At 47.3% G+C, this 19801-nt stretch overlaps 2 protein-coding genes across 4 annotated transcripts in view; one reads left to right on the top strand and one right to left on the bottom strand.

The window, feature by feature from the left end:
* Positions 1 to 987: 987 nt before the first annotated feature.
* On the bottom strand, positions 988 to 17881 carry MDH2 (malate dehydrogenase 2). Its single transcript, XM_012759066.2, has 9 exons — positions 17677 to 17881; positions 11529 to 11697; positions 9976 to 10059; positions 9367 to 9476; positions 7287 to 7412; positions 4263 to 4340; positions 2889 to 2988; positions 2423 to 2574; positions 988 to 1300 (listed from the first exon to the last, which is right to left on the bottom strand). The coding sequence occupies exons 1-9, from the start codon at positions 17740 to 17742 to the stop codon at positions 1169 to 1171; spliced, it is 1017 nt and encodes a 338-aa protein (XP_012614520.1). The 5' UTR covers positions 17743 to 17881; the 3' UTR covers positions 988 to 1168.
* STYXL1 (serine/threonine/tyrosine interacting like 1) overlaps positions 17874 to 19801 on the top strand; it is a 43236-nt gene continuing 41308 nt past the window's right edge. For 2 of the 3 annotated variants that reach the window (XM_012759067.3, XM_012759068.3), the window contains exon 1: positions 17875 to 18086. The gene's annotated coding sequence lies outside the window, so the exon portion shown is untranslated. Of the gene's footprint in view, positions 18087 to 19801 lie in introns of all 3 variants that reach the window. The other variant, XM_075995368.1, reaches the window with a different exon arrangement.

The following is a 19801-nucleotide window of genomic DNA, read 5'->3' on the forward strand; positions in this document are numbered from 1 at the left end:
CTAGATCAAGGAGGGGGAAATTGCTACATAGTAACAGTTAACCAGAAGAGCAGGCTACATTATCTCTACTAGTGAAGTATTCAAGAAGACAAATAGTATTAGCAGTGATTACTTTCTTGCTTTATTTTTTAGCTACTTTTAGGTTTTATACAGTGAACATGTTTATTCTTATAAGAAAGCAATGATGTCATCCTTTATGGTAAAATTCATCTCAGTTTTAGTTTAAAAAAAAGCTCTTGTGGGTAAATCAGCATCTATGCACTGGGCATACCGCCACCTCCTTCCCACTTCCGCCCTACAATGGAAGGTCACCACCTGCTGCTCAAGTAGTTTCTACTCCAGAGGCCACTGCTGGGGAACAGACTGCCCCCAGAGGGAGCCAAATCTCTTCTTAATTCCCCACCCCTCAATCCAACAAAGCCCTTTCTGTAAGCCACTGAAGAAAACCCTGCCCCTTCCACGGCAGATAGCACAGTGTTGACACAGCAGCCCGAGTCTTGGGTGTCCGTGTACAGCCCCTACCCACTTTCCTCACAGCTCCGGCTGTGAGTTCTGTCACTGAACATCACGGCTCAGTCACAGGTGAAATTCAGAGGGGGTCAGAGGTCAGCCAAGGCAGCTACATGCTTAGCCAGAAAACACAACACAAAATTAGGGACAGAAAATGGCCGAGCATTAACTGCTGAACTATGACCCCATGAGGGCAAACAACCCCAAGGACTCAAGAGTTGACCCTTTTCCAGTTTACACACCTGAGTGATGCAACGGTGTGTAGAGAAGGGCTGGGAGCAGCAGGTACTGAGAAACTGAATATTTTGTCCTATTTCAGAAATAAACATTTTAGACTCTCTTGAAGCTACTGAAGAAACCACAATGCTTCAGTCTAATAGTTAGATTATATCTAGTTCTGCTTTGTAATGAAAAGGGGTGACAGACACTGAAGTCAGCTTTCATAGAGGAGAAAGCACACCATTTATAGATGGGGCCTTGAAAGAGGAAATCAAAGACTGCTTTTATTGACGCGCCAACAGACCCACCCACCATTTGGAAGGGATGATGCATTAATAATTATCATCAAAATGAATTAAAATACAAAGGTATCTGACATGGTTTTACAGTGACATGATGCCTTAATAAATTAAGGAAACTGGCTGCTCTCAAGTGCTTCTCACTTCATGTTCTTCACAAAGTCTTCTCCTTTCTTGATTGAGGCTTTCAGCTCAGGAATGGCCTCGGCGATCATCTTCTCTTCGAAAGAGGAGATTTTGCCAATGCCCAGGTTCTTCTCAATGCCTTTTTTCTGAAGGAGAGAGGGAGGTGGTAAAAATTTTAAATGAACTTTTCACAAAAGAATTTATTACAGAAAATCCAATTTGTAACTTCGTCAGCTCTGCCGAGACCGTCTACACCCGTGGGCTCTGGGTGGCCTGAGTGTGCCGGGCTGACCAGGGATGGGTGGGTCTGAGCTGTCATCGGGAGCTCCGGCTTCAGGGTCAGACAGTCCTAGGCTGGGAACCTGACTCTGCCTTGCATGATTCCTTACATTCTAAATCTGCTTCCTCATCTGTAAAATAATGGTCCTGTCTACCTCCAAGGAGGCTGTGAGTGAGCACGAGGATGACCTGGCAGAGGGGAACTCAACCCTCAGGAGCACTTAACAGCATCTCCAGGGGTTCTGCTTGCTGAAGTCTCAGTAAGTGTCAACCAGACCAGACAGCTGACCCCAAAAGAGCCCACTGAAGCCAGCAATGTGACCACATGGTTGTGTCCTAGATGCACATCCCAGGAAGGAAAGCCAGTGGGGTGTGAAGCAAGGAAGCAGGCCTGCCTGGAAGAGGGATTAGGCCTTGTAGTATGTGAAGTCAGAACAAGAATGAACATATACGGAGGGTGAGAGGGGGTGAAGGATCAAAAACTACCTATCAAGTAGAATGCACGCTATTCAGGTGACAGGTACACTAACAGCCCTGACTTCACCACTATACAAGTCATCCATATAACAAAAAAACACCTGCATCTCCTCAATCTATTGAAATAAAACAGAATGAACACATATAAGCTACAGTGACGGTGTCAGGTGGGTGCAGGAGAGCTGTTTCTTTTAGAGCTGTCTGAGCTGTCCTGAGACAGAAGGAGCGTCTGATCAGTAACCACACTCGGGCAGCTGCTGTCAGATCCACAGGGAACGACATTCACGTGCTGGGAGGTTTGTACTTCACAGCCTGCGACTTCTCCCAGCTCTCAATTCTGTGATGTGCTTCTACCTTCAAAAACCCAAACACACGCCAGGCATGGGTGTGCAGTTCCTGCACAAAGGAAATCTGAATCATGGAGCAAGTGGACAGGGAAGAGCTCCTGAATCCTACGCAGCAGTGACTCTCCTCCTCCCACCATCAGAGGCACCGAGCTCGGGGATACTCACCCCCAGCAGCAGCGGCGTGGAGAAATAGGTACAGTCCGTTTCTTGTGACTTAACAAAGGAACATTCAACAACTCCTTCCTTTCCGTTCATTGCATCCAAAAGGGAGAAGACGAACCGGGCACCAGCATATGCCATGGACAGGGTGGCAGAGCCTAGGAGAGCACAGGCAGGTCACCTCGCTGGCCCCACAGCCGTGAAGTACAGGTGAGCCTGCCCCGCCAGCTAAGGTATCTGCAAGTTTTCCAGCTTAACAAGTAGAGAACCCTGGCCAGCATCCCTTAATTTTACTTACTCACAAATGACATGGAATTAGCTTTGCCAACCTCAAAAATGCCTGTTGACCCCCCAAAGCAAGCTGAGCTGCCCTCTCATGTAGAGCTTTCTTACCAATAAACGCGAATGAAACACAGAAAACTATCCCCTTTTGCCCAGGCCCTTGCCCAGGGGACGACCTCGCAGCCTCTACCTGCTCCAGCTTTGGCCTTCACCACCTCCGTGCCGGCCTCCTGGATACGCCCCGTGAGCGTTGTCAGCTGGTCCTGGGGGAAGTCCACCTTGGGGGTACACTGCAAGGCAAGCCATGGGTCACTGAGCAGCTGCTGGCTCATCCTGGTCCCCAAAGCCTCCTGGCCACCACTCCCCACCCACCTGGCTCTGTCCTCACAGAGTGGGGGGGTCCCTCTCATCACCACCGCACGGGAAAACAAGACTTTCTTTATAGAAAAATGACAAAGACAAATCAACTTTGTTGGGAGGCTTAGTGATGAGCCCCCTACTCATTTCAAAAGAACTTTTCATATTTTGGACTAATTTTAGGTTTGGAGAAAAGTTATAAAATCAGTATAAAGATTTTTGTCACTTGGTTTAGCCTAATGCTAATGCAACCACAGCCTGAGCATGAAGAACAGGAAATTAATATAGATATTATTAACTAGACTACAGATCTTACTCAAATTTTACTAATTTCCCCACCACTGTCCCTTTTCTGTTCCAGGTGCCCAGCTAGGACCTTACCCTGCATTCAATATATCTCCTGTTGGTTCCTGTCTTTCCTGACACTTGTCACGAGTACTGATCATTCCTTTTGTAGAATGCCCACCAATTTGGACGTGTGAGATGCTTCTTCATGATTTTCTTATAAAATTATGCTTTTTTTTTTTTTGAGACAGAGTCTTATTACTCTGTTGCCCAGGTTAGAGTGAGTGCTGTGGCGTCAGCCTAGCTCACAGCAACCTCAAACTCCTGGGCTCAAGCGATCCTGCTGCCTCAGCCTCCCAAGCAGCTGGGACTACAGGCATGCGCCACTATGCCCGGCTAATTTTTTCTATATATATTAGTTGGCCAATTAATTTCTTTCTATTTATAGTAGAGACGGGGTCTTGCTCTTGCTCAGGGTGGTTTCGAACTCCTGACCTTGAGCAATCCGGCCGCCTCGGCCTCCCAGAGTGCTGGGATTACAGGCGTGAGCCACCGCGCCCAGCCTAAAGTTATGCTTTTGACAAGAATACCACAAATACTCTGTGTCCTTCATAGTGCATTATAGTCAAGGGTTATGATGTCAAGTTGATCTATCTTATTCTTGTGGTGTTTGGCTTGTCCTGACTCATTTTAAACAAAGCAGTTCACCTGCTGTAACCTAACCGGGAATCAGGGATGTCTCCAACAGGATTCTCACTGTGTGCTAGAGCTGGCTGCTGTGAGCACCTCTGGCCACAGCAGGAATCCTTTCAACACACAGTGAACAGCCAAGTCTTCTTGGGTCAGTCTGGACTGCCTTGAAGCAGGCCCTGGGAGAGGGGCTCAGGTTCTGGAAGCTTCTTGCAAAGTCACACACACGTACCTGAGAGATCAGGGGGATGATGGTCTTCCCAGCATGGCCACCGATGACAGGGACGCTGACTCGAGCTGGATCCAAACCCTGGCCACCAAAGTGTAAAAGCTTGATTATGAGCCAGCTCTCTGAGTGTAAAACATGTCATAGCTACCCTTAAAGCACCAATATCAGGAAAATCCATAGAACTCAGAATGGAACAAAGAAATCAGGGAAGAGACACTGTCTTGCTCCCGCCGTGCTCAGCTCTCCTGCCACGGTCCCAGCAGGTGCGGTGAGGATGGGCTTGTCTGGGGAGGCCACCACAGCTGCGTCCTCTACAGTGAGCCGGAACTGCCTGCTGCAGAGTCCCCCATCAGCCAGATACCCTCTCAGATCAGGGACGGCAGTCCTATTTCTCTCAGCTAGTGCCATTCCCCATGCACCAGCCCAGACTCATGTCCCCACACTGTCCCAGAGAACAAGTCAAATTCCCTTTCCCTCATTGCAGAGCAAAATTCAAACCTATTCCAGGAAACCGAGGAGTGAGAAGTCTGGCACCTCAAACAGTGATTGGGACAGAAAAATAGAACTGGGCTTTAACCGGACAAACACCATGTTCCAGTGAGTGGCATTCGCTAGGAGAGGCTGACTTATTTGTTAAACTGAAGACTCTGTGAACTAGGATTTCTTAAAACAGGAAAAAACCCCACCAAAACCAAAACGAAAATCCAGTGAGTTATGATAGGGATGTGAGCAGCTCCCAAAGTGATGTCACCTGCCCCAAACACCATGGCTGAAAAGACCAGCCCTGGATGAGGGAGCAAGCCTTGCCCAGGAAAGGGAGGGTCACCCTCAGGAGTGGGCAGAGCAGGCAGGATCAGCTTCACACTGCAGGAGTCGCAGAACTGAGAGGTCAAAGCCTGTGAGTGCACACGTGCCAGGCGCTGTGTGGTCACCAGGGATGCACCCCTGCTTTCCAGAAGCTTGTGGTCTGATGTGAAAGACTGATGCGAACTAATGTCCCAACGCCCTGTGCTCAGTCAGGGGAGCATGGAATCAGGCCGGGAGAGGGCCTCCTGGGGGGCAGGAGGAGGCAGCCCAGGGAAGAGTATTCTAGGCAAAGGGAACAGAAGAGCAAAGCCACCAGGGGTGTGAAAGCAGAGCATAACACTCAAATGACAGGATATTGCTGCAAGCCACTTAGAAAGGGAAGGAAGATCAGAAAGGAAAGGACGGTCATGGGTGTCACAAAAGGGCTTGAGACCTTTGGGAGGAACCAGACACTAAGTTTAACACATTGACTGCTACATTAGAAAAAAAAATTTTTTTCCTTGAGGCCATGGTGTTTTATTACAAAAATAGAATAAACACGTTTAAGACAAAACAATCCTTTATGATTTAATGAAAAGTTTGTTATTACTTATAATTTTCTGTGCATGAGTTACATGCACCTTGAAAAATAGTTCATGCGCTTCTCAAAGTAAAGAGATGTGTGAGTTACATATGCTTCACAGTGCTCAAAACTAGCATGAGGTAAATACAACTCACATGGCAGTTAACGTGTTAAGGACTGATATTTATTTTTGAGACAACTGGGAATTTTCTAGAATGTCAGGCAGCTCAAGGTAATGGCAGGTCATTAATGGAAGCCTGTCAAGCTCTGGCTTTTCTGCAAGTACCAAAATCCCATGTCCCTCTACTTCAAAGAGCGAAGCTGTGAGGGCCTAGAATCTAGGCCAAGACAGCACCACCTAATAGAACTTTCTGCAAGAATATGGGAGCCACATGTGGCTCATGCAACAGAGGACATACAATTTTAATGTTATTTAACTTCAGTTAACATCAACAGTCACAGTAGCTGTGGCTACTGCAGCGCAGGGCAGGACTAGGGCCTGGGAAACGCACCCCCGCAGGCTGGAGGGAGCACTGCCGGCCTGGCTTGTCCACTTTCAGACTTAGAGACAACCACATGCTCTTGTTCCTTCTCTACAGGTTCTACCACACCCCACACACCTGTGCTGACTGGGTCACTCAATTAAATCATCTCTTGAATCAAAGCGTCTCTCTCCCCTCCACAGAGCCCCCAAGGCCTGGGGCCACTTACAGACCTCTGTGACCCCCTTGCCTAGAACGGAGCCTGAGCACCAGGCCCTGGTGATGTGCTGCCCTAAGAATTACAGCAGGGCACCTCCGACACTCCAGCAGCGGCCGTCTGGTGTGCAGGGGAGTTAATCACAGGCAGACAGCCCTGCACGTGCGCTGCTCACCAAGCTGTGTGCACAAGTCAGGCCCTGCTTCTGAGAAGCCTCCTCAAATCTGCAAAGTCAGACAAAATGGCCTGAAGCTCCAGAAGGTCACTTTGGGGCCAGAGGAAGTGGTTCTGCTGGATCCACAACCAAAACAATTAGAAAGCAGGTTGTTAAAGGCACCAAGGACTCTAGGCTTGGTGCTGGTGCTGAACCAAGCCTGCCTCGAGACAAGTCTGGCAGCCCAAGCAGGGCCAGGCTTCTGTCCAGCCCAGGACTTCCCTGAGGCAAGCTACTGCAGGCAACCCAGAGAGGGAGTCAGAATCAGACACCAGGGCTGACAATTCTGCTATCTCAGCACTTCTGGAACTTTCCTAAGTTCTTCATATTTGCTAATTTTATCACCCCATATCTAAACAATAGCAGGCAAATCCTGCTACGACAAGTTTTCAGGGGGGAGGAGAAGGGGGAGGACTGGAGGGGCACGATCCGAGTCCAGCGGCCAAGAAACCCAGGAAACCTCTGAACGCTGGACACTCCTAGGGAGAAGTAAAACATAGAATGAGCTGAGTGGAGACAGCAGCTGGCCAGAGTTTAAACCTGCAGGGACCTGCTGCATGAAGTCCGTAAGGAAACACATGGGCTGCTTCCACTGAGGGGCCAGCCATAAAAACATTTAAAACTCCCAAGTCACATGTGACCTGTAAGTGCCGTGGTGTCTTCTATGCTTGCAAATGAGCAAGCGTGGGGGTCCAGAAGAGTTCAGCAAGGGACGGACTCAAGCCACACCTGATCCAGCCCTTACCTTCAGTTCGGCAACAAAGGTGTTGGCTCTGACGATGTCCAGGGTTGTCACACCGAAGATCTTATTGGGGTTGTATACTCCATGTTTCTTGAAAACTTCTGCTGTGATTGGGATGGTGGAGTTAACCTAGTAAATCCAAGAGACAGGCATATTGCATTTGCCCTGCATTCTGAGAGCAGGGCCAAGCAACAAAAGGAAAAAATATTTTCAAGAGACCATGAACAAGTCCAAAGGTGCCAAATTAAACTGACCCATTTGATAACTTTGTGTACAGGCAAGCCATCTGCCAGACAGGACAGGTCACGCTGTGTAAACAAAGAAACCCTTTGCTGGGGGGACGCTTATTCCCTATCAGCTATCAATTTGAATAGGAGATGATGGCTCCACTGGGCACCTGCTTGGCTGGGGCTTACACCTGAACGGCCATCCCTGACACAAGAGCACTAAACTGCGGCTAAAAGCGCAGATGAAGTAGGTTCTGTCCCTTTATGTTATAACCCTAGGCAAATGACCTACACTTCCTGGACTTGGTTTCTTTATCTGTAAATGGGGGAAACAACAACTAACTCATGAAGTTTTAGTGAAGATAAATGACTTAACGTAGGGTAAGTGCTTAACACATCACCTGGTACACAGGAAGATTATAATAAAAACAAGACAGAAAAGTCTGGATTAGGCACTAGTTAGCTCCCCAACAAAAGAAACCGCTACTATTTACTTTTAACCAACTGCTCACAGGGAAGACAGGATCCTCTTCTCAGAGGCTGTGAGCACAAGCTGTGGGCGCTATCAGCAGCCACGTCCCTCAGTGACATCACTGTCACTGCACCTTCACCCAGATCCACCTTGCATTCAGACACTTGGACCCAGACTCAACCAAGAGGGAAGAAAGCAGGAGCTGACGTTAAATGCAACACAAGGCCCTGCAAGGTCAGGCCGGGGAACCACAGCTGTCCTCACTGAAGTTTCTGAGCGGAAGAATAAGCTACCTGCAAAGACCAGCGAGCAGGGCCCCGGGTGGCTGTATGTCTGACTGAGACTGTGTGCTCAGTGTGAGGAGATGGGGACAACAAGGAACTGGGAAGTGCAACACCCAAGCAGAAAACAGATAGTCCCCCGCTTTATCCATGGTTTCAGTTTTAGTTTTGCAATTTTAGTTACCTGCGCTCAACCTTGGTCTGAAAATATTAAATGGAAAATTCTAGAAATGAATATTCATAAGTTTTAAATTGCATGCCATTCTGCATAGCAGCATGAAATCTCTCTCCATTTCGCCCAGGATGTGACTCATCCCTTTGTCCAGCATGCCTACGCTGTACGTCATCGCCTGCCTGTCTCTTGGTAGCAGTCTCGGTTATCAGATTGACTGTTGAACTACGGCAGTGCCTACATTCAAGTTATCCTTATTTTACTTCATAATGGCCCCAAAGTACAAGAGCAGTGATACTGACAATTTGGATATGACAAAGAGAAGCTGTACTTACTTTAAGTGAAAAGGTGAAAATTCTCATTTTAAGGAAAGAAAAAAGCTACTTTTATTATAGTATATTATTATAATTGTTCTATTGTTAGTTATTGTTGTTAATCTCTTACTATGCCTGATTTATAAATTAAACCCTATCACAGGTAGGTATATATAGGAAAAAAACAGTATACATTGGCCTTGGTACTACCCACGGTTTCAGGCATCCACTGGGGTCTTGGGACGTATCCCCCGAGGATACATAGAGACTACTATATAACAAAAAGGAGCCAATGGGTTACCATAATCACAGCTGAAAGACGCCTCAAGAAAGGACTTATCTTCAGGGAAGGGAACCAAGATACAGAGAGAAGTGATTTGCCCAAAGACACAGTTAGTTGGTGGCAGAGCCAGGCTAAAACTTTCATTTAGTTCAGAAGGAATCCTTAGAAATAAATGTAAGGATATCTTACTAGTGCACCCGACTTCTCCACCTCAGCACATTACTCTGCCTTTTCTCACTACCAGCACAGCTGCAGACTTCTGCTGTGAGCTTTTCCACCGCGTCAGCACCTACCGCCTGCCACAGCCACGCGAGCTGAGCCCAGTGACACTTACCGGATTGGCGATGATGCAGATCATTGCTTCAGGGCAATGCTGGGCACAGGCTGCAGTCAGGGTGGCCACAATTGTGGCATTGGTGTTAAACAGGTCATCCCGGGTCATGCCTGGAAATGATCCAATGCAAGATGTTCACAGAGAACACAATGAATTCTAAATAGGTGCCAAGTGCTGTGTGTGTTAGCTGCTTGTTATGAGAAATTTAACCACGAGCAAGACAGAGTCCCTGTTTCAAGGAAATCTCTTGTAGGGAAAACAGTCCAGTGTGACAAGTGCCAGAACAGAGGTCTGTGGGGTGTGGGGGTGGGGCAGGGAGGGTGGTATCTGGGAAGGATTGCAAGGATTAATCAGAATGCCCAAGGAGGAGCCGGGCGGAGGGAAGGGCATTCCACATGCAGAGGCACAAGGATGAACGCTCGGGGAATGGCAAGACACCCAGCAGACATGGAGGGCTTTAACGCCAGGACAATAGAAGTGATCTTTACCCCATAAGCAACAGGGAGCCTGTGGAACTTTTTTTGCAACAGAGAGATCGGATTAAATCCATTTTACGCAGAAAGCTACCTTCTTACTCAGGGAGATGCTGGGCAAGGCTTTCACACACACCTGGCTTCCTGGGGACTCCGGCCGGAATAACCACCACATCACACCCTTTCAGGCAGTCTGGCAGCTGCTCGGGTCCGAGGTAGCCTAGAAAAAGCATACCAAAGAGAAATCTCACCCTTTCTGATTCGGAGAGGCTACCACCTCTGAGGGACAAAGCCTGGGAAGGACGGGCCCTACCTGGGCTCAAGGCCAACCAAACCCCTCAGGAAAGCGCAGATGGTCCCACCTGTAAAGTGATTTCCTGCCATTGACAACTACTGCCCTATGAGCTGACGAATCCCAGGCGGCGAGACACTGCTTTCCTCCGGCCTCTCCTTGCCTAGGCCACTTGTAGAATGGCTTAGCACTCCAGGTTTCCACGACCCCAAACCCTTGCTTGTTACTAGCACTGTAAGACACTGTCAGCCTCCAGCTAGAATTAGCAGAGTTGCTCGGTCCACTTCACTATCATCCTAACAAAACCCCTTAGATCCAGTGTCAGATTAGAAGGCCTGTTGAAGGCTACGAAAGAAAATGCCCTATGCTGATAAACAAGGACTTTCAACATTAGTATCTATTTTGTTCCCTCCTATCATCTCAGGAAGAAAAAAAAATGTTTTCAAAGATTTCAGGGTCTTGCTCTGTCACCCAGGCTGGAGTACAGTGGCACATTCATAGCTCACTGCAGCCTCAAATTCCTGGGCTCAAGTGATCCTGCTGACTCAGCCTCCTGAAGGATTGGATTACAGGTATGAGACACCATATCTGGCCCAAAATCTGCTTTGATTTTGACTTTTTTCCTTATTGCGGGAGCCTTCAGAAATTCAAATATATAGCCCAAAAGAAAATGAGCAAACCAGTTCAGAAGAACTATGGGAGGCACACAGACATCACTTGATAGTCAGCCTCCTGGACTGTTTATGCCAGTTGAAGATTCATGTAAAATACTATCACGTAAAACACTATCAAACACGGTATTCTCATACACTGTCAGTAGGTAAAGAAATCAGTACAACACTTCTGGACAGCAATTTGGTACTTTATAATAAAAGCTTCAAAATATACCTAATAGTCCTATTTTTAGTATTCTAAGAAAAAGATGTAAATATAAAGATATTTATTACAACGTACATATTTATCAAATAGCCTAGATACTGCCTTCTATGGATTTCCCATGAGGCCATGCTTTGGAGAAGCTGGTTGGGGTAACCCTGGGTTGGCAGAAAGGCAGCCAGCAGTAGCACACCAGGAAAAACACATCTTATTGCCCCCAAATCCCCATCAGAGGCTCTCATACACACCCACCCTCCCCAACCTCATACTACTTTTCAAGTTAGAATAGTTACAAATGGAAAGATTAGGTTACTTTGTATTTCTAAAAGATACGGTTGTTTAAGTTTTTACAGACTCAAGTCCCAAAGGGTGTAATCATTCATAGAATTTAATTCTAAAACTAACATGGAAACCTAAAGTCTCTAAGCATCTAGTTTCATCTAAGAATCTTACTCAAAACTTGGATCCTGGTCTACTGGGGAGGAGAGATGTAAAGTCTCCAGGGTCAGTGGGCCCAGTACCTTTCACAGTTGCTCTGGTCTCGATGTGGCTCAGGTCTGCGGCCACTCCGGGTGTATGAGCGATGTCGTAGAGGGTCAGGCGGCTCACTAAGGGGCTGTTCTTCAGGAGAAGCGAAAGGGGCTGCCCAATTCCTCCGGAAGCCCCTAGTACAGCTACTTTAGCATTTTTCTAAAAAGAGGCAGAGAGAAAAGAACTCTTAGGATGAAGTCTGCTTTAAAAGGATCCACGTGGTATCCTGCAAAAATACTGCACAGGGCCTCTTTTATTGCAGTGGTGCCAAAGCAAGACACAATGTCTGTACGTTTACCAGTTTCCTTCTGGTAGAATTCTGGACCTTCATTCCAAAGGTCCAGTTTCAAATGGGGAGAACTTATGTCTACAGAGGTTGCGATATTCAGGGTCATTCTCCAAAAACCCTTCTGAAAGATCAAGAACAAGCTTTACTTAATCAAGCAGCTAGACTGATAACAGTAGCTTTATCTTTAACCTGCAGCTTTAAAAACTACAAACATTTACTGAGTGCCTAGCAACAGGCTCTCACTGTAACTGGGGTTGCAGGAATGAAGACCCCTGCTGGCTCTGGAGAGGACAAATAACCAGATGCAGTAGGCATAGAGGGGAAAAAAGCTGTCACAGAAGCACTGTGTGAAAGAGCAGAGGGGGCACGTTCCACTGTTTGGTGGGACAGGGAACCAGGGAAGATCCCATCTAGGCAGCAAGCTCTTGGCTGGAGCCTGAGACAGTACCAGGAGCAAGAGGTGGAAGGGAATTTATTTATTTTGAGACAAGAGTCTCGCTTTGTTGCCCAGGCTAGAGTGAGTGCAGTGGCGTCAGCCTAGCTCACAGCAACCTCAATCTTCTGGGCTCAAGCAATCCTACTGCCTCAGCCTCCCGAGTAGCTGGGACTACAGGCATGTGTCACCATGCCCAGCTAATTTTTTCTCTATATATTAGTTGGCCAATTAATTTCTTTCTATTTATACTGGAGACGAGGTCTCGCTCTTGCTCAGGCTGGTTTCGAACTCCTGACCTCGAGCAATCTGCCCCACCCCAGCCTCCCGGAGTGCTAGGATTACAAGGCGTGAGCCACCCGCCCTGACAAGGGAATTTATTTTTGAAAAGGCTCCTTTGTTGCAGACTCCAGGATCTCACCCCTGTTCTCCAACTTTGGCGTGTGTCAGAATCCTCTGCTGTGCTAATGAAGACCAAAGAGGGCCAGACTTCTTGAAGTCTGGGCTTAGGCCCTTGTACTTTTACTAGGTTCCCCAGGTGATGATGATACCAACCAGAGTTTCAGAATCACTGCTACAACCCAACCTAATCAGAACAAGTAGCAGTTAGCCCTGAGCATTTCAGCTTGGAACAGAAAAGAGATAAGGATGAATCCCTTGGAGGGTGGCAGGTGGAGGTGGGTCCAGAGAGACTAGGCTGCCTTGTTCATAGCTAAAAGGCTGAGCTAGAAAAATTTATATCAATGTTATTAGTCAACTTACTGTAACTAAAGTGAAGAGACTTGACTTTCAATGAGCACTTCAGAGCTAAGTATATCTAACAACTGGCTATCACTTGACCCTATTCTTTTTTTTTTAAATAGCTTTTTTGAGATGTATTTAACATACCATACAGCTCACCCATTTAAAACATACAATTCAATAACTTTTAGTATATTCAGAGTTGTGCAACCATCACCCCAAAAAGAAACCCTACACCTATTAGCTGCCACTCCCCATATCCCTATGCCCCTGGCAACCACGGATCTACTTTTTGTCTATGGATTTCCCTATTCTGGACATTTCATGTAAATGGAAGGATACAGTATGTGGCCTTCTGTGTCTGGCTTCTTTCACCCAGCATGTTTTCCAGGTTCATCCATGTTGTAGCTTCAAGTATTAACACTTCATTCATTTTCATGGATGAGTAACATAAAATACAGATGACCCTTGGAAATACAGGCTTGAACTGCACAGGTCCACTTGTATAGACTTTGTCTCTGCCAGCCCAGAGGCAACAAGACCAACTCCTCCTCTTCCTCAATGTGAGGACCACAATGAAGACCTTTATGATCATCCACTTCCACTTAATGAATAATAGATGTACTCTCTTATGATTTTAGCATTTTTTTAGTTTACTTTATATTAAGAATACAGTATATATTTTAATAATACATGTAACATACAAAATGTGTTAATCGACTGTTTATGTTATCGGTAAAATTTCCAGTCAAGAGTAGACTATTAGTGGCTCACATCTGTTAATCCTAGCACTCTGGGAGACCGAGGCATGCGGATTGCTCAAGGTCAGGAGTTCGAAACCAGCCTGAGCAAGAGCAAGACCCTGTCTCTACTATAAATAGAAAGAAATTAATTGGCCAACTAATATAGATAGAAAAAATGAGCCGGGCATGGTGGCGCATGCCTGTAGTCCCAGCTACTCAGGAGGCTGAGGCAGGATTGCTTGAGCCCAGGAGTTTGAGGTTGCTGTGAGCTAGGCTGACGCCATGGCATTCACTCTAGCCTAGGCAACAAAGCGAGACTCTGTCTCAAAAAAAGAGTAGACTATCAGTTTTGGGGGAGTCAAAAATATCAGCTATGTGGGGGTTGGTGCCTCTAACCCTCATGTTGTTCAAGGGTCAACTGTATATCACATTGTTTTATCCATTTATCCACTGATGAACATTTGAGTTGTTTCCATTTGGGGCAATTATGAAAAATGCTATGAATATTCACATATAAGTTTTTGTATGGGTATGTTTTTAATTTTCTTGGGTATATACCTAGGAGTGAAATTGAAGAGTAATGGTAATTCCGTGTTTAACCTTTTGAGGAACTGTCAGACTATTTTCCAAAATGGCTGCCTATTCATCCTTTAAAGCTCACCTACAATTCGACAGGCACTGAATTCTTACCTGCTGCATGCCAGACTGACTTGCTAGCACTGACAAGACCTGCAAACTGAAAGACATGCACACCACACAAAACAGCATCTAGTGTGATGAGTGCTACAGAGGCAGATACTAGAAAGAACAGCAGCACAAAGGAGAGAAGAAACTGTTAGAGACGGTTTTGAAGGATGAGTAGGAGTTTACCAGGTGGAATGCTGGGAGCAGGAGGAGATGTGATAGAGTAAGGCCTATGGAGGACAAGCAGTTACAACAGTCCTCTATGTCTTGAGCACAAATGGACACATGTGGAGGAAGGAAGCCAGAGCTGAGGGCCTAACACAGTAGGTCTGGTCCTTGTTGGCAATGGGGAACCACAGAGGCCCTCAAAAGCTGGGAAGAACATGACCAGATCTGTTTTAGAAAGATATGAGGCAGAGCTGAGGATGGATTGGACAGATACAAGATGGAGGCAGGGAGACTACTGCAATAGTCCAAGCATGACTCCAGGGTGGGAAAAAGGCAGCAGCAGAAAGGTGGATGGGTTATGAGTGATCTGTGAAACAGCATCAACAGATTCAGGCAACCCCCTTTCCCTTCTTCATCCATTCAAACGGTGAGCTAAGGGACGACTTCACTTCCTGGCTTGAGTAGATAACGTTGCCTTTAACAGAGGGGACTGAGGAAGGGTCAGGGGTTTGGAAGAATGACAAATTCAGTTTTGCATGCTGAGTTTGAGTCACTTGAAACATCCACACACACACACCTGTATCCAGTGGGTTCCTAGATAAAGCGCTCCAGATCTCAGGCAAAGGGCCTGGTCTAGAGGTCATTAGTGTCTGCACTGGGACTAACTGAAGCCTTGGACATGAACAGGGCACAAAAGGAAACACAGAGTGAGAAGAGAACCAAAGGGCAGAATCCTATGAACACCAGCATTTAAGGGGTAGGAGGAGAAAGAAGAGCCTGGAAAAACTGCTGCTTTAAGCCACTCCCACCCGAGCAATTTTTAAGAACTAATTTAATGACTGTGTCTTGGTGACCTTTCCTAGGAGAGGCAGAATTTATTATATAGTAATACCTCGCAAGAAAGCCAAGTGAGTCGGCAACCTCATTTACTAGGAACACTGGCAGAAAAATGGTCACAGCTGACCACTTATCAGGTCTGCTCTGTGCGAGGCACTGAACTAAGTCTTCACTCATTTAGTCCTCACAACTCTATCATGTAATATGAATAGAGCCATTTTACTGAAGCATAGAGAAGTTGCAATACATTCAGGCTCACATGGATAGAAAGTGATGAAGCTGGGGCACAAGCTGAACGCGGGCAATTTGACTCCTGAATTTGGGCGTAAAAAAAGGGAAAAAAAGTCTTTGAGAAAATAATCTTAAATTCTACCCTAAAGCTCACTCCCATGATTCAAAAGCACCTCCCCTCTAGGTCTCATTCAAGGCCCAATCAAAATTCTAGCCAACCTCAGTAAGCTAGTTTCTAATCTAAACTCACAAATGAGAAGGAGAGCCTATTCCTGGCAGGCAGCCAAGGCAGCTGCCAGGGAGGATGTAGACAAACCAGGAAAATAGACACAAGAACTCAAAGTGCCCTGTGTGATCCTCTAAGGCAGGCATCTACCATAGGTCGTGACATCATCACAGCACATCATATTCTACAGTAATTCATGCTAGTTGATGATAAGCTTTGACCATAAAAAAATCAAAACTAAATAAACCCCAAACACAGTGGGTTTCTGCTTAGGAAATTAAACCCTAAAAGCATATACTACAACCAAGATTTGAATTCAAACAGGCTTTTGATTTTTTATTTATTTTTACTGGTGCTTTAATTAGGGGACTCTTGACTTTCTAGAAAACTTAACTAGCCAGATAAACCCAGAACCTGAGGTTGGGCAATCACATCCACTTCCAGATCTTTTGCCTATCACTCCCACATCTTGTCTCTAGTCTTTGGGACTCCCAAAGTCCAACTCTGTATTCCCAGTTCAAACATTCCACTGGTCTTACAAACCCAACTGTCCATTTATCCTCTCTACCCGCCTATCCCTAGTCCCAAGTGGCACATGTGTTCTGCCAAATGTAACTTGTAGAAACATCTTCTGCCTCTTCCTTCCCCCTTAACTGAGACACTCAATCAGATCATGAAGAATTTGCCATCTCAAACATTTTCCCCACACATTCCGTTATCTACCTTAGGTACTTAGCTCCACCTCCAAACCATCCTCCCCCAAAACCTAAGTCTTAATCATGTCATCTGTCCAGGAGCATTTGTATTTATTTTTCAAATGAACTGGATGTACACGAAATGGGAAGATTTAACCTAAACGATAAATTTGGAATCGCCTTTAATAATTACCTCCCTTTTGGGCATGAGACTTAAAAAGTAATGTGGGCACCTACTGGGTTCTCAAACTTTGGTTGTATTAGATGCACTCCGGACACCTGGTGAAAATACCAAGGTGGAGACCCTATGCTCCCTCAACAAGCCCGGGCCTCTGGTCTTTATTAGCTTTCAGGTGATTCTGATACATACAGAGTGTGAGAACTACTATCCTACAAGATGGCTAAAAATAGCTTAGGCTTAAGTGGTCTCAGGCCAAGTCATGCACTGTCAAGACACCTGGCTGCAGGCTCGGTCCACCCACAGCAGAAAGGATCCTTCAAGAAGGTTCTGAAGAGGAAGCAGTCTTCAGGTTCTTAGAGGAGAGGCTTGATGCTAAAGCCACTGACCGCAGTCAGGAGTGCTGAATTTTAATCCTCTGGCCAAATGCTGAGTAACCCTGGTCCAGTACTGTATACTCAGTGCCTCAGTTTGTCCATGGAGTTAAATATTACACATTATTTCTCTTATTCACGGACAACTCACACGGATGCTGCAAGGAGATTAATTACGGCAAAGCAAAAGAAAGCTACATAAAAAGGTAAGCTCCTTCCAGACCCAGAGCAGTGGCTTCTCAATCTTTCAGGCGTGCAGGCCAAGACCAGGCCGTCTTGGGGAACCTGGGGGGCGAGCTCGGGGAGCTCTGTGAAGTGCACCAGCCCTGGAGGTAGGCCACCTCGCCCCTCTCTCCGGCTTTCTCCCCCACACTTCCTGCCCAGTGCCAGGGCCAGCCCAGGGCGCCACAGCCTCTCCGGCCAGTGCCGCGCGGCCCTGCAGTCCAGGCTGGCCCGGGGGTCAGAGCTGCTCGCGAGCCAGGGGCGCACGTGGCCCGGGCCGGGGCCTCCGCCTGCAGGCCGCCCCTCGTCGGGCCTACCTGGGCCGAGGTGCTGAAGCTGCGGCGGAGAGCAGCGCCGGCGGGCCGGGCGAGAGCGGAGAGCATGGCTGGGGCAGGCGGGGCGCGGACCGGCAGGTGAAGGAGCTGGCAGCAAAGAAGTGACTCCAACGACCTCCACAGTGCACAGAGCTCCCGGCTCCCCTCTGCCTCCGCCTCGCGAGAGTGCCGGGCTTCCGGCCCCGCCCGCGCCCCCAAATCTCGCGATATCACGGCCACTTCTTGGGGACGGGGAGGAAGGACAAGGGACGCGCCTGGCAACCCGGTCCAAACGCGCTTGCTCTCTGGGCCGGTGGGGGAGCCGCAGTCTGAGTGGGAGGGAGAGTCCGCACCTGAGAGGTGGAAGAGGACGGGCTTTAGGCTGGAAACGCCTTAGAGGAGCCATTTTCCAGGTGGGGCCCCAGACGGAGGCTCCGACAGGGAGCCCGGCCAAGGTCGCGCAGCGGGTCTGGCGGAGTGGGCCCCGGTCCCCAACCCTCGACTTCAGCCATACCCATCCCTCCTACCCCTGGAGGCGGGAGGGGCCTCCGAGCTCTGGAAGGAAAGAGGGTCAGGGGAGGCTGTGAGTCCCAGGGTGGGGTGGGAGGAAGGGGCTGTCTCATCAGTTCACTCCCGTGCAGCCGCCAGTGCCGTCGTCCCCAAGTTCCAGAGACCCTTAATGTTAGTTTACAAAGCTTTAGAGACACCACCACTGATGTTGGCCCTGGCAGCGCTAGGGACTGTTCTACTGGCTTTACAGGAGCACAGCCCGGTGTTACGAGAGAAGAAACCGGTCTAGGGAGGATGCTGTGAACACAATCCTACTGTTTCTGTTTTACAAATGAAAACACTGGCTGATGGTGAAGTGGATTTGCTCAGAGTTTACTCAAACAGAAAGTGGAGATGAGGGTTTCCTGCGCACAAGTAGTTTATCATTTAAATTTATAAATTATAAGCTTCATTCCCCCCCCTCCTCTATTTTCTGGGCATACAGAGATGCCTCTGGCACAGTCCTTGCCCTCAAAGTTCAGAGTCAAGCCGGGCAGATAGAGGCAGCTGCAGGTTGCTGCCTTGATAAAAGAATGTGCAAATCCCGTTGGAGGACCAGTGACTATATGTCTGCCTGGGGACAGTGGTTGGGAAGCTGGAGTGAAAATAACAGCATAAATGCTAAAGACCATGCCAGTACAAGGGAGTTCATGATGATGGCTTTACTCTTTCCTCCCTCCCTTCGTGTGTTTATTGAGTTACTGAGATAGGCCAGTCCAATCTTGGAGCTGGGTATTCAACTGTGAATAAGATCCACACAGTATTTGCCTTCAAGGAGCTCATAATCAATCTAGTGAGAGAAACAGGTAAAATGCAAGCGGCACCATATGGGCAACAGTAGAATTTATACAGTGCAGTGGGAACACAGAGGGGGTGCATTTAACCCAGAATTGTGAGAGTAGGGGGCATGTGAGAGAGGACATTCCAGAAAATGATCCATCTAAGATGAGATGTGGGAAGAAGAGGAGGTGTTTACTCATTGGGAACGTTCAACTCCAGAGTGGGGAGAGATCCCTTGCCTTGGAATTGGAGTTCTCAGAGAAGGTGCTAGGAACTGCACCTTTAACAATGGGAAATGTTTAGATAGGGGAAAAGAGGAGATAAGAGCCCAGAGAAAACCTGGAGGTAGGAAAACGTAGGCCTGTATTTGGGGGATAGTAAATAGATCATTTCTGTTGCACTGCAGACATTAAGACGAGTAGTGTCCTTTATCTTATCAGTGTGTTCTCTGGTAATTATTTACCCTGTTATCTTGCCACCAGAACTGAGAGCACTCTGGAGTCAGGGATTATGTCTTTCATCTCTGTTTGTTTATTATCTAACATGTGACCAGTCCCAGAGTGGGCCTCAGTGAATTTTGGGAGAGTTGAATGGTTTTAGATGAGGCTGGAAAAAGCAGGTTGGAAAAACTGGATTGTGCAGGGCCTATGAATGTTAGTTGTGAAGTTTGTATTTTGTTCCCTGAGAAACAAGTGTTTATCAAAAGCTTTTATGACACCACCAGAGCTGTGTTTGAGGAAGATTAGACTGACCTCAGATGCTAAGGATTCCAAAGGGAAATTGGAGAGCCAGGGAGATT

Source organism: Microcebus murinus, chromosome 19 (assembly GCF_040939455.1).
Source record: "Microcebus murinus isolate Inina chromosome 19, M.murinus_Inina_mat1.0, whole genome shotgun sequence".
In the NCBI taxonomy this organism is placed as follows: Eukaryota; Metazoa; Chordata; class Mammalia; order Primates; family Cheirogaleidae; genus Microcebus; species Microcebus murinus.

Coding starts and splice junctions, on each gene's coding strand:
- MDH2 (XM_012759066.2), bottom strand. CDS start 17,742: ATGCTCTCCGCTCTCGCCCGGCCCGCCGGCGCTGCTCTCCGCCGCAGC. Junction 10,060..11,528: donor GACCAGAGCAACTGTGAAAG/GTACTGGGCCCA, acceptor TGCTTTTTCTAG/GCTACCTCGGACCCGAGCAG. Junction 7,413..9,366: donor TCTGCATCATCGCCAATCCG/GTAAGTGTCACT, acceptor TGGATTTACTAG/GTTAACTCCACCATCCCAAT.